The sequence below is a fragment of the Gambusia affinis genome, linkage group LG09, assembly GCF_019740435.1.
Source record: "Gambusia affinis linkage group LG09, SWU_Gaff_1.0, whole genome shotgun sequence".
In the NCBI taxonomy this organism is placed as follows: domain Eukaryota; kingdom Metazoa; phylum Chordata; class Actinopteri; order Cyprinodontiformes; family Poeciliidae; genus Gambusia; species Gambusia affinis.
In genome coordinates, this window is record NC_057876.1 from 1350098 (window position 1) to 1363063 (window position 12966).

The 12966-nt window shown below is 36.1% G+C and overlaps 1 protein-coding gene across 1 annotated transcript in view; it reads left to right on the top strand.

Annotated features, from left to right (window-relative positions):
- slc7a11 (solute carrier family 7 member 11) overlaps positions 1-12536 on the top strand; it is a 33082-nt gene extending 20546 nt beyond the window's left edge. The window contains exons 5-12 of the mRNA XM_044126883.1: positions 836-935; positions 3402-3446; positions 5998-6121; positions 9429-9532; positions 10136-10232; positions 10349-10498; positions 10938-11112; positions 11966-12536. Coding sequence (XP_043982818.1) covers positions 836-935; positions 3402-3446; positions 5998-6121; positions 9429-9532; positions 10136-10232; positions 10349-10498; positions 10938-11112; positions 11966-12021 — 851 coding nt within the window. The 3' untranslated portion in view covers positions 12022-12536. The remainder of the gene's footprint in view (positions 1-835; positions 936-3401; positions 3447-5997; positions 6122-9428; positions 9533-10135; positions 10233-10348; positions 10499-10937; positions 11113-11965) is intronic.
- Positions 12537-12966: the final 430 nt, after the last annotated feature.

Here is a 12966-nt window from a genome sequence, read left to right on the forward strand (position 1 = left end):
TGGGAGGCTCACCAGGAACACACAACCTCATTGGCTGACACAATGGGAAAGTCAGCATAAATCAGTCAAGAATCATAGAGCAGATCCAGTTTGGGTCATCATGAGGAACAATGTACTGATGCCTGAAGGCGCTGCGGTCATCTGTTCAAACAGTTACGCACAAGTGTAGATATGATAGGAATGCCCAGCTATCATAGCGCTCAGGAAGGAAGGAGACGAGTTCTCCTTCCTTATGTAGAATTATTGAAGCATAATTATAGGAAGTTTAATCTTGGACATAGATTGTTTTTAATGAACAATAACCCTCAGCATTCAGCCACAGTGGTTACGGAGTGACTGATAACATACTCAGTGTTTTGGTGTGGCCATCACAAATCCCTGACCTCTGTCCTGTGGAGAAGTTGTGATTAGATCTGAAATGTGTGTGTGAGTGAGGCGGCCTGCAGACCTGACCCAGTTCCATCGGTTCTGTCAGGATGAACGGACCAGAACTCCAGCAAATTATTATGAGAAGCTTGTGGAAGGAAACCAAGAAGGTTTGGCTCAAGACACGCAATTCTAAATGTATATAAACTCTTGATTTTGAAGAAACATACAAAAAGTTCTAAAAAATCTTCTCAGTTTTCTGGCATTTAGTTAATAGTCATATTTTTTGTAATTTTAACTGACTTAAAACTAGTTTGTGTTTTTTTTATTTGGTGTATGTAAATTTCTGGTTTCAACTGTATACATGTATCATTATGTGACTACAGCACCCTTCATTGTTTTAAAGTGAGTGAAGAGTGAGTGCTGAATGTCCTTTAGAATGTATGTGTGTGTCTTTGTGTGTGTACAGGTGAGACCAAAAACTTTGAGAATGCCTTTGATTTGAGCAAGGTGCAGCTGTCTGGAATGCCCCTGGCTTTCTACTCTGGGATGTATGCATATGCTGGTTGGTAGGTACGGTTCACACAAACACACACATTTGGGCAAAATCCACGAAACAAAGACAGACGATCAGTGTTCTATCAATAGCAATATCAATTTGAAAACCTATCAATCAGCAGGTAGAATTTTGAATTATTAGCTCTTTGCCTAACATTAAAGAACCACTGATGCTACTGGAGCGACTAGACCTCCAGTGAACAGATGCTCAACAAACACTCATCTAGAGTGGCAGCCAGAATTTGTAGTACAACTGGTGAAGATGTGTTAAAAGCCTTCAATTGAATTCAACCTTTATGGTAATAAAATAATCTCACACAAACATTGAAGAACTTGAACATTCTTTCATTCTCTCTCTATGTACTGTATACCCATGCAGTTGAGATGAGTTTTTTTCACACCTGTTGTTCATTTACTCTGATCCAAATCCATTGATGAGTTTGTGAACTTGCTGCTCTTCTGTTGGATTAGCTTTTTTTCACAAATAAAAAACTCCAACAGACCAAAACCTTTCAGTATTAATCACACAACAACGTCTGTTTACTGGTCTGATTTGTAAATGTAAATACAGGAAGCAGATTCTGCATTCTGAGCCGGGGGCACACAAAATTTAATCATATCATTAATTTTGACTATATCAGTCAAAATTATCTTAAAAAAATTATTTTGAGATGTCTTGAAAGTTGCATGAGGCTTTATGCTTTATGGAAAAGATGTGCATCGTTTTTCAGCCACATCTCACATTGCAATGCAAAACCTGCAAAGGGAAGGAGGTTGGCTAAGGCTGGTTACTGAGTCAGATCGAGGTCGGCTCACGTTCACAGACCAAATGTCTTGCTTTACGCTGGAAACAGTACGGTTAGTTTACCAGGTTGTACCAGGTAAACTGTACCAGGTTGCTGTTGCTGTGTTCACATGAATGAACCAAACCGAGGAGGGAAACAAACCAAAGATAGTTTAAGATTTACTAAACACCTGATGTTTTACAAGGCCCATGTAGATAGATGTTATTTTATTACTAAATTTCTGGTGCCACACTTATGGACAATTTGAGTATTACACCGTACAACCCCCTTCTGGCATTATGAGAGCCTTTTAGATGTGACTGTGCTTCAACACAGCGGAGTCAAATGTCTTGGTTATTAGCAAGGTTTTGAACAATTGACTTACAGACTGAGGAGGCGATTCAGGCCACTTGGTTCAGCTGGTTTGGACCAGAGTCACGTCTACAGCACATGTCCATCCTCTGTTTTACTCTAAGCCCATCTGAAAGTGAGGCTGAACAGTTCAAACTTCATCTGACCTCCTCAACACACACCGCTTCAGGTAAAGTCCCAGCAGGTGAACTCCACTCGCTTACTTTGGTAATGGTAGGACAAAAAGATTTGATTTTTATTGTTATACATGATGGGTTTATAGATTGTACCTAATGGTTGCCATGGAGACTTGGTGACCCCACAGACCCCACTATACTGCTACTCCCTAATAATCCCCATAAACCTATGAATGTAATAATAATAAATATAATAATAATAATAAGAATAAATTTAATTTTTACCACCATTTCTGTTACAAACATGTATTTCTTGACAAGAAAATGTGTCCCCATTTTTTCTGAATTTCCCAGTGTGTGATTAGGTGCCAGTAGTAAACATTGAATTTATTAGAAGGTTTTGTACATCTTCAGCAGTTCTGCCAAAATAGTTGACATCTAATAGACCTTTATTAACAGCCAAGACTGGCAAGAATAATTAAATGGTGTTCAGGGTCGGACGGATCGATCTTGTTATAAGTGCCAGAGCAGTGATGTGTGGGCAGTTCTGGGTAAGAATTATAATTCATGCTGAACAGTTTCCATTTGGCTTTTATAAATTAGCTTTTAACACTGTTTAAACATTAACATGATTTCCAGAAGGCATCTTGTTGTACTGGAACAGCCTGTACATTACCATGTTCTAATGACAAGTTAAACTACATGTTGTTTTCTGCTACCAGAACAAGACAAATATCTTCATATTTACTCTCTGATAGTCAGACTGAGAATCACAGATTATTGTTAGTGATCTCTTGTAATTTTGCTTATTTGACGCTTTAGTTTGTGCTTCTTTTAATTTTTCAGCAATTTGTGTAGAATTATATGAAGTAATTAAAATGTCTAACACTCTTGACATCAGTGTGGTTTAAATATTTTATCTTAAGATTTATTTCAGGTCTATGAACAGATATGTAGCAGAGGATCAACCAGAATAACAGTCATGTATAGATATGATACTAAATTATGGCCCTGGAACATAATTATTGCTTTATTTCCACTTAAATGATCAATATAAAAATGTGATTGATGAAATAAAACCATTGTAAATGGTTGTATTGGAATTGTGTGAGTGATTATTTCATATCAGTACAGGAACTTGGATCTTCTGTTCGTTGCTGCTTTTATTCTGCTTTAAAGTTTTTTCTTCTCTGTGTTTTTCCAGGTTTTATCTGAACTTTGTGACAGAGGAGATTGACAACCCAGAGAAGTAAGTTCCATATGCTGGCTGATCTGTGATGACACTCAGGTTTATGTGATGAACTACATAGTAGGACAATAGTCAAGACCACCTAACTAAGACCAAGTTGAGATCAAGACCAGAGTGCATTGAGACCGAAACAGGACCAACATGACTCAACATGTGAAACAAGACCAACAGCTTCTCAAATTCATTTGAAAGATTCACAATTTCATAAAAACACCTACATATTAAAAATCTCAGAGTTGAAATATGGTTATGAACTGTTTCAGCGCATAACTTTAATGTCAGAAGCTTTATGCAGATATTGGCTAAAGTTGATGTAAATTAATATTAAATGATCCTGGCTTTACTCGTGATTATCATGAGCAAAAATTAAACTTAGGAAGAAGTTGTCACTGCGAGTCTTGCTTCCTCAATCTCTCAATTTGCAGTATCAAAAACACATGATTAGTCATGAGTCACATGATGGCTTGCATTTGAATCAGGACGTTTTACATCCAGTGGAAGCAACAATGTAAAATAAATTGGACAACCTAGTTATATTTACAGTTGTTGTCTTGACTGCTCTTGAAAGAAAATGTTTGAGACCGAGACAAGAGCAAGTTCAAATGTGATCTAGAATGAGACGACACCATCAAAAAGTGGTCTTGAGAACTAAAACACTAGTAGAAACCCAGAGGAAAAGGTTTAGGTAAACTGACAAAGTGCCCTGCAAACATAGTTTAGAAGGATAAATATAATGTGATGATCTAGTGTTTAATGCTCTCTGCACTTCTCCCTCAGAATTTGGTGCATTCAAACTTTAACCATCTGCAGTTCAGTTTCTGCATTTAGTTGGATTTTCCTGGAACAGCTGCCACAGCAGACTGTGCTCAGTGAAAGTCCTGAGATAAACTATCTGTGATCAATAAAATACAGACAGAGAGAAGCCACTGACCACTGAGGCGCTGGTGGAGGCCTCAATGGGATGAGAACAGGAAAAAGTCCTGTGAATGAATCCAAATGTAATCTTATCTAGCTGGAAAATGATACGAAACAGTCAGAAAACCACAAAACGCCACAAAAACACTTTTCTGCATCTATTGATGAATGAAGTTACAAAGCACTGACAGATACAACATGCTGAACATATTTGCTTCCGCTTCATTACCTCGCAAAGAGAAAATAAAGATAATAGACTTATCATTGAATAAACACTCGACAGCAACAGAGCAAAGTGAAAGAAGAGAGATACTATAAACACACTGAGAACTTGAAAACACACTGTTAGCCACTGAAGGGACTGCACAGTGTGTTTTCCATTTTAGTGAAACTGTGTCAGTGTATTCTAAGAACATTCATCAAACCTAACTGAAAAGTGACATCTGGACACAGTGAGCACTTCCATCCAACTATCTGCATGTTCTACATACTGTACACCCCTGTGTAACACTGCTCTCATTCTGTCCACTGTTATCTTTATAAGAAGAATGAAAAGATAAAATGAAGCATGGTAGATGGTAAAGTTGACATAACTACAGTAATGAGGTGAGCAAATCAGTCACTGTGGTCTAAAGTAATAAATGTTTTATTCATTTTTCTATATCAGTTTTACACCTCCAGCTAAACACAGTTTTTTAAGCTTTGGCAAAAGCTTAAAAACTAGCAACAAATTTAAGCCAAATCAAATTACTGTTTGGTCCATCCTGTAATTGTCCCAGCTGATTCCTCTCTGGACTACATGCTCAAACAAGATCATGTTCTAATCAGGTCTTAGTTACATTAGAATGAAATCAAACAAGATAGACATGGTTTGTTAGTTTCATATTTACTTCCTTCGCTTAATCCATAGTATGACATATTTGATGGGTGTTTTAAATCCTCAATTGACCCACTTCATTATCAGTATGCATTGTCTGGGTGCTGTTCAGAACAATCAGCTCAGAGGGAGGCGACTTCTCTCTGCCCTGCTGGTGACTGGAGCCAAAGGCAGGTAAAAGGACCAGTTATCTGCTGAAGTCCTGTCCAGTCTGACCAAGCTGGTCGTATTTATCTAAACCATTGAGTCACAGCTCTTAAACTGGCACTCAGAAAAGTATCATCAAATTAGTTCTCCTTATTTCAAAAATTCTAACTCATTGCCTCAAAAGACAAAGTTTTTAATCAAAACACTGAATTAACAGCAGCTTGTGCAATTTTTGTCAACAACACTTAAGTTAACTTAATAAATCTAAGTATATTTTGGAATTTCTTAAACAGCAGCCAAAACATAATTTTTTTGTATGTGTAAATAAAACTGAAATCTTTCTGAACCATCATAATATTTTTAATTTAAATGTACTTATAAAAACGACTTAATTAAAATAGTCATTCAAAGACTGGAAACTCTTTATTGTAAATATAATTACGTATATAATAACATAAAATTAACATGATGTAAAACTTTAATAATAGAATAAAAATGCCTAATTTACATGATAAAGCCCCTTTAGACTTTGTGTTACCAGGTAATTACTAAACACAAAGAGAGGAGAGAGGAGCAGAGAGATGCTCGTCATAATCACCTCTCTGCTTTCAGGACTGTTCCATTGGCCATTTGTATTTCCATGGCACTTGTGACCACCTGCTATGTGTTGACCAACATCGCTTACTACACTGTGATGTCAGCAGAGGAACTCCTGGCCTCAGAAGCTGTTGCTGTGGTAAGGCCATCCATCCATCCGTCCGTCCGTCCGTCCATCCATTACATTAAGAAGTTAAATTAGCATTTCCGCTATAGATTAAAAAACATGCACAGAAGAGAAAAATCAAATTTCACATAACACAAACAGCACTATTTTATTTAATAAGGTTTTGGCATTATCTGAAATATTTTTCTCAAATTAAGGAGAGGAAAAATATGGACTCACCCAATCTAGTGGTAAGAAAAGGAAAGAATCATGAAGTGAAAACACAGAAAGTACTCTGTTGCAACTCCTTCAGAATTTTTGAAGGCCACTAAATGACCACAGATCAGCATTGTTGTAGAAATGTGACTTATAAGATAATCCCATAATTAACAACAATAGTTAAAAAGTGTGTTAAAATGTGCTTAACAAAGTCAAAATATTCAGCTGTTGAATATGATGTTTTTATGAAAGTAAATTGTATTTTACTTTCATAAAAGTTACTTTTATGAAAAATAAATTTCATAAAAACAAAAACAGTAAAAAATGTTTACTGTTTTTAAAGTAAACAGTAAATGAAAGTAAATATAAGTAGATAAAAAGTAGTTTCCCAAAGAACAAGGCAATCCAGGAGGCTACTCTGAGATTCAGAGGTTTTCAGCATAAAGTCACAGGAATATCATTCTGAAAAATCTGTAATTATTGAATTATTGACCAAAAAATTATGTTAGTTTAACTAAGGGATTCAGAGCCTGCAAAGATCTCAGAGTTCAATCACAGGGCCGATTGAACTCTGTTCAATGGCCTGTTGGTAACCCAGCCTATGTGGGAATATGAAAGATCGCAGCAGAACAGCTAATTAAACCCAGTTGCTGTTTACCTGCCAGATTGTTATCAAAATCTGTCAGATCAATATCTACCTGGAGATCAAAAGAAAGATATCACTTCAAATCAACTGCACATGTACGCTAAAAATAAAACATAGATTAAGAAACATCATAAGCAGCCAGCTCGACCTTTGGAGTCAGCACAGAGCATCATTCCTGTAGTGATCTCTGCTTGGGGAAGATTCTGAAGAGGATTTGAAGGAGGGAAGATACTTGGGCTTAAATAATGAAAACTAGTTTAACCTGGTGGAGATTTACCAGAAAGTCAGAGAGTTCTAATAAATCTGAAAGTTTGTCTTTGATACATGTTTATGTTGTATGGGAGCACAAATGGTGACAAAAATAAGTTGGCTTGGATCATTTGCTATAATATTATAATGAAATATACAATATTAAGAAATCAAGAAATAAACTAAAGTCTTTTAAAACAATAGAATATGATTTATGTGTAGGCAGAAAGTCCTTTGTTCCCCTGGCAGACAGTTAGGTCTGAACCTATATGCTGCAGTTTCTGCACTTAGCATCTCATTATTAGTGAAGCATTTCTGACGACTTTGCTTCCCCACTAATGCAATTGCTTGAGCCCAACCCTGGTAATGCTAATCACATCTCAGACATTCCCCAATAACAGCCAAGGTTCCTTATTAGGCTGCAGGATGCTATCAGTGATTGAGTCTTCCTCAGCTGTAAGGGCTCACAGATCCACTAAGAGATCCCTGCTCTTTTGTAATGTGGTTAGTTTTATTACCTTGTGCACAATGAGAGTTAAGAGCGCCTTAAGAAAGGTGTTAAGAGCATTTCTGTGTTCTTATGAGGCTGATATGATAAAAGGATTGCAGTCTGTTCTTCCTCCATTAGACAGTGGGCAAAAGTTTACGTTGAAAACTTAATTTAAGATTTAACTCATGTCTCAGACTTATGTAAAAGAAGCTTGCAGCATTGCCTAATGAGCAATTTTAGATGACCTTAACAGGATGTGTGCTCATATTATGTGGGGTGGAAAGCAATGAAGAGAGAGAGAACATGGATTATTTAAAGATCTTTTTAATTTTGCATCTTACGCAATTAAGCATTAAGTACCCATTAGGAATAAAGTTTCATATTTATACTATTCATAATCAAAACATTACACTTGTCTGAATAACATTTGAACAGAACACATTCTGTCCTTGGATGGTCTATGGTTTGTGGTTCTATGGTTTTATAAACAAAATATTTCAAAACTTTTAAAAGTCACAGTGAGTCACTAATTGTCATTGTCAGCTAATTAGCACAATTGTTTATCGGTAAATGAATGGAAGTCTAATGGATGGTATGGAAGGAACAATGAATGAGTGAATATAATATATCCCTATTCTGTGTTGATTTTGAAAAAAAAAAACTTTTGCATTTAAAACAATAAAAACTTATTAGTTTTAAGTTTAGTTGATTTGGGGTTTTAATCCAATGTTAGTATTCACAATTACAAATATTATGTTAGTCAGCCGTGGCTGCTGTATCAACAGCACGGTCAAGAATCTGCTGATCGTTGAGCAGAGTTTGAGCCACAAAGTTCCAATGACCTCAGGAATAGTTCCTAGATTTGTCTCTGGTCACTTTAAATAAAGCAGAGATTCTGAAACAGAACAACAGGCACCAAGCTGATGAAGATGGAACTGATCAAAAAGATGGAAGTGATCAAATCTTTGAAGACGTGAACGTCATGTCGGTTTGGTTTCCTCCGTCATGTGTTCAAACTGTTTAACATTTCTCTTTTTTTCATTTAAAATTAATCATTACTTTAGCTTAAAATGACAACTGTACATGTATTTAGTTAATTCAGATTTTTCCCCTTTACTGACTATATTCATCCATGCCAGCAACGTCTGTGGCTAATATAAATTTAATAGCTTCATGAATAATAATTAGCTTTGTCTCCCACTTCTGCGTGACCCATTTATGACAATTACTGCCAGCAGTCCTTTCAGTCCTCTAAATTCAGTCTAATTAACCACATTTAATAAGATAAGACTAAAAAAAGCAACAGTCTACAGTCATGACCATAAATTCACACAAATCTGATGTGACCTTTGAAACCCATGGAATATATTTGAATTGTTCTTTAGTTAATCACATACCTAGTCATTTTCGATATATTAATGTTTTGAATATATCTAAAATGACTGAGGACTCAAAGCACAACATGGAAAAGTCTTTGAATTATCTTGGAAAAACTTTTAGAGAATCACTGTTTTTTCTCCCCTGGGCTTGTCAAGGTGGAAGGATTTCATCCTGTAGTTTCGCTTTAACACTTACAACCTTTTTACATAGTTCAGCACAATAAGAAATATGTTTTAATTAAGTCATCAACCACTTGACCTAATGTCATTATCTACAGTTTAATCACTGTCTCATCTCTGAAGCAGCACACATTCTACTTTCTTATTTGTATCCCTTTTCTCATTTACATTCTTCAGACATTTGCAGAGAGGCTATTAGGAAACTTCTCGGTTGTTGTTCCTGTGTTTGTGGCCTTGTCCTGTTTTGGTTCCATGAATGGCGGCCACTTTGCTTTGTCAAGGTAAAGATTCTCTCTATTTATTTCAACCTGGTTCTGAACTGAGTTCCAACTGCAATAAAACCATCTCTACACATTTGTGACTGTCTAATAATGTCAAACACATCGAAATAATAATAATAATAATAATAATAATAATAATAATAATAATAATAATAATAATAATAATAATAATAATAATAATAATAATAAATAAATGACTAGAAAGAAATGACCCTTTCAATCTTGGCACTCTGCAAACAAGGTTAGTGGACAAAACAAGCCTCAAAGATTTAGAAGAGTTGTTCTGTCTTCATCCCTGATGAGCTGTAGGTGTTAATAATGGCTGTTCATTTACATTACTTTGTAATAGTCCCACTGCACCATCATTAACTGGTGCTGGTGCTCGCGACTGATTGCATCGACTCTCAAACTTATCAGTTTGATGTGAAGGTGTTTCCTGAGGATGTGTCCACTTTCAGTTGGCATTGAGTCCTCTTTGAATACAGTTGAGTACACAGACCTCTGCAGAGTGAAGTACTCCCAAGTATTTGGGAGTACTTCACTCTACTGTCAAACTGTTCCCATTTCTCTATGTTTATATGAGTTGGTGTTTGTGTTATCTAGAATGTTCTATGTAGCTTCACGTGAAGGACAGCTTCCTGAGGTCCTGTCAATGATCCATGTCCGCAGACACACTCCACTGGCTGCTGTCCTTATACTGGTCAGTGTGCTTTCAGTTCTTGTTTTTCTTTTCCAACAGACAATACTGTATGTAGTATTTGAGCCTGTATGTCATCTCATGTTTTAATAACAAGTTGTACGTATCTGAATTTTCAGTATCCCATGACCATACTCCAGCTGTTTGTGGGGGACATTTACAGCCTTCTTAACTTCATGAGCTTTCTGCGGTGGCTGTTTATTGGTGTGGTGGTTCTGGGTTTAATCTACCTCCGATATACCAAACCAGATCTCCCCCGACCTTTCAAGGTAAGTGTCTGAGTATTTTTAACCAACTATAGTTGTACAAAGTTTCATACATGATGACGTTTCATGCACTTTTTAAGTAGAAATTTTGCTGACTGCTAAGAGTTTAAATTGTCAAGTCCTACATTGTTAAAGGTCCCTTAGTTGGAATCAGTCCATATGCCTTTGAATGTTTGGGTTTTGTAGCAGAGTTATTGGCAATACTCTAAAGGTGATCAGTAAGCCAAATAATTAGAACATTTTCAAACTGCAGGCTCTTTTTGAGACATTCCAAAAGACGGTCAGTGCCAAAAATGGATCTAATTCCCCTTCTGTGGTCTGTTTGTTCATTTTCTAAGAAATGTTCTTCTGATCTGCAAATTTAGATCATGGGAACTCTGAAACCACACATCAATGTAAACATACACCATATTACATCGGCCCCATCTTGTCTCGTCCTCAGGTGCCGCTCTTCATCCCGGTGGTTTTCTGTTTGGCATGTTTCTTCATGGTCTTCCTGTCACTGTACTCAGACCCGTTTAACACAGGGATTGGATTCACCATGTCCCTCACTGGCATCCCTGCCTACTACATTTTTATTTACTTCAGCAGACCAAGGTGGCTTCAAAACGCTTTAGGTAACTCAGCACAAACATCCATTTTATATGTTGCCTTCTTTATAAAAAGAATGTCTGATGATTTATAGTTCTGATATATAAATTAGTCTTCAAATGGTAATTTATAGACACATTTTTGAATGTTGAAGTTTTTAATTTGTTAATAACGGTCTCACTTGCTGACGGAGTATTTGAGCAATGCTAAGAAAACAATAAAATAATAATAATAATAATAATAATAATAATAATAATAATAATAATAATAATAATAATAATAATAATAATAATAATGGCACAAAAATGCAAGGATAAAATTGTATGAGAATAAAATAATATTACGAGAAGAAAGTCTTGGTATTAATATTATGACTTTCTTCTCGTAAATTTGCACAGTGAAGCAGAACTTTAGCCTCGTGGAACGGCTGAGGAATCATGGGAGTTTGATTGTGTGGCTCGCATGTGATTCTTGGATCTTACAGTTTGTTCCCCTGAGGCATTTTGCAGTGAGAGCTGAGGGAGTCTGCAGGGTCAGGGATGCTTTCATTAACTATCTGGTCTTCATAGAACTAAAGCAAGAGCTGTATGGCCTGAGAGATGTTAATGCCTGGGACAACAGTCCTTTAAAACTTTAGAGACACCATTGATAAACTTGTTAAACTTTTATATTCTTGTTCTTTGTCACTTGCTACCAAGATATCTCTACATCAGGCATTGATAGAATTCATTAACATCTGACAAAAATGTGGAATAAAGTATAGATTGCTTTTATGAGCTCTGCAGAATTTGTTTTATCTATAGATGTGAATGGGACATTATTGCTTGGTTGTGAAATGGAATGAGTCATTTGTAAGCTGTTTTATTTCTGTGCCAACAGATTCTTTCAACAGAACGATGCAGATCATCCTGGAGGTAGTACCTGCTGACCAGTAAAAACGGACAGTTTCGTTTCAGCTGAGGAATGATGAAAGATACGACTTATGTCACATATGGCTGAGTTAAGATCTTTATATAAACATTTGATTTTTCGTTTATTAGTTTGTGTTTTATACTATGTTTTAGTTAAAGTAAAAGAGTTGTCTGTAATCATGTGATATTATAGGACCTTTCATGCACTGAAACACAATAATTGCTAATGTTTTTTTTACAGTACTTATTAGAATGAGTTATCTCAGAAATTAGCAATTTAAACTGGAAGTCTAAATAACTACATACTCATATTTTTATTTATTAGTTTTATTGACAATCTATCAGAAAATAAACGTCTTAACATGAAGATTTTCTCCAAGCAGTTAGTCATCATAACTCCTAATAAAAGTGCATGAACATGGAGAATTTTCTTTGCCATTTCTAAAAACTTTATTCACAAGTTTGAAACTCGTGTCTATGTGTAGTTGTGTGTCTGTGACATTTTGCTAATATTTGATTAAAATGTTTCTTGCACATTCCTTATTATCCAGACTATTTGTTGGCTGCTCCTGCAACTTATAGTCAGGCATGACTTATATGTGCTTTTCTTCACTTCATTATCCCTTTTTTTGATTGATGAATTAAACGTGAATTCATACTGATTGACATGAAGCAAGGAGGAAACATTACTGTCTGCTTTCACAAGGAAAGCTAAGTTGGCTAGAGCTGCAGGAACGAGTCCCAGATGGGTGCTTGAAGAGGGTGCTGCCGGGAGAGACAGGGCAGCTGTGTCTCCACACCTGCCTCGTTGCCAAGGAGATGAAAATAAATAACTTTGCAGGCGGGCATTCTTGGTGTTACTGGCTTCTTGCAATCCAAACTCTTCTCTATTACAGCACTGACATCAGTCCGTTGGAAACTTCCAACAGATTCCAAGCCAAAGTTGACATTTTCTGTGAGTTTGCTGAA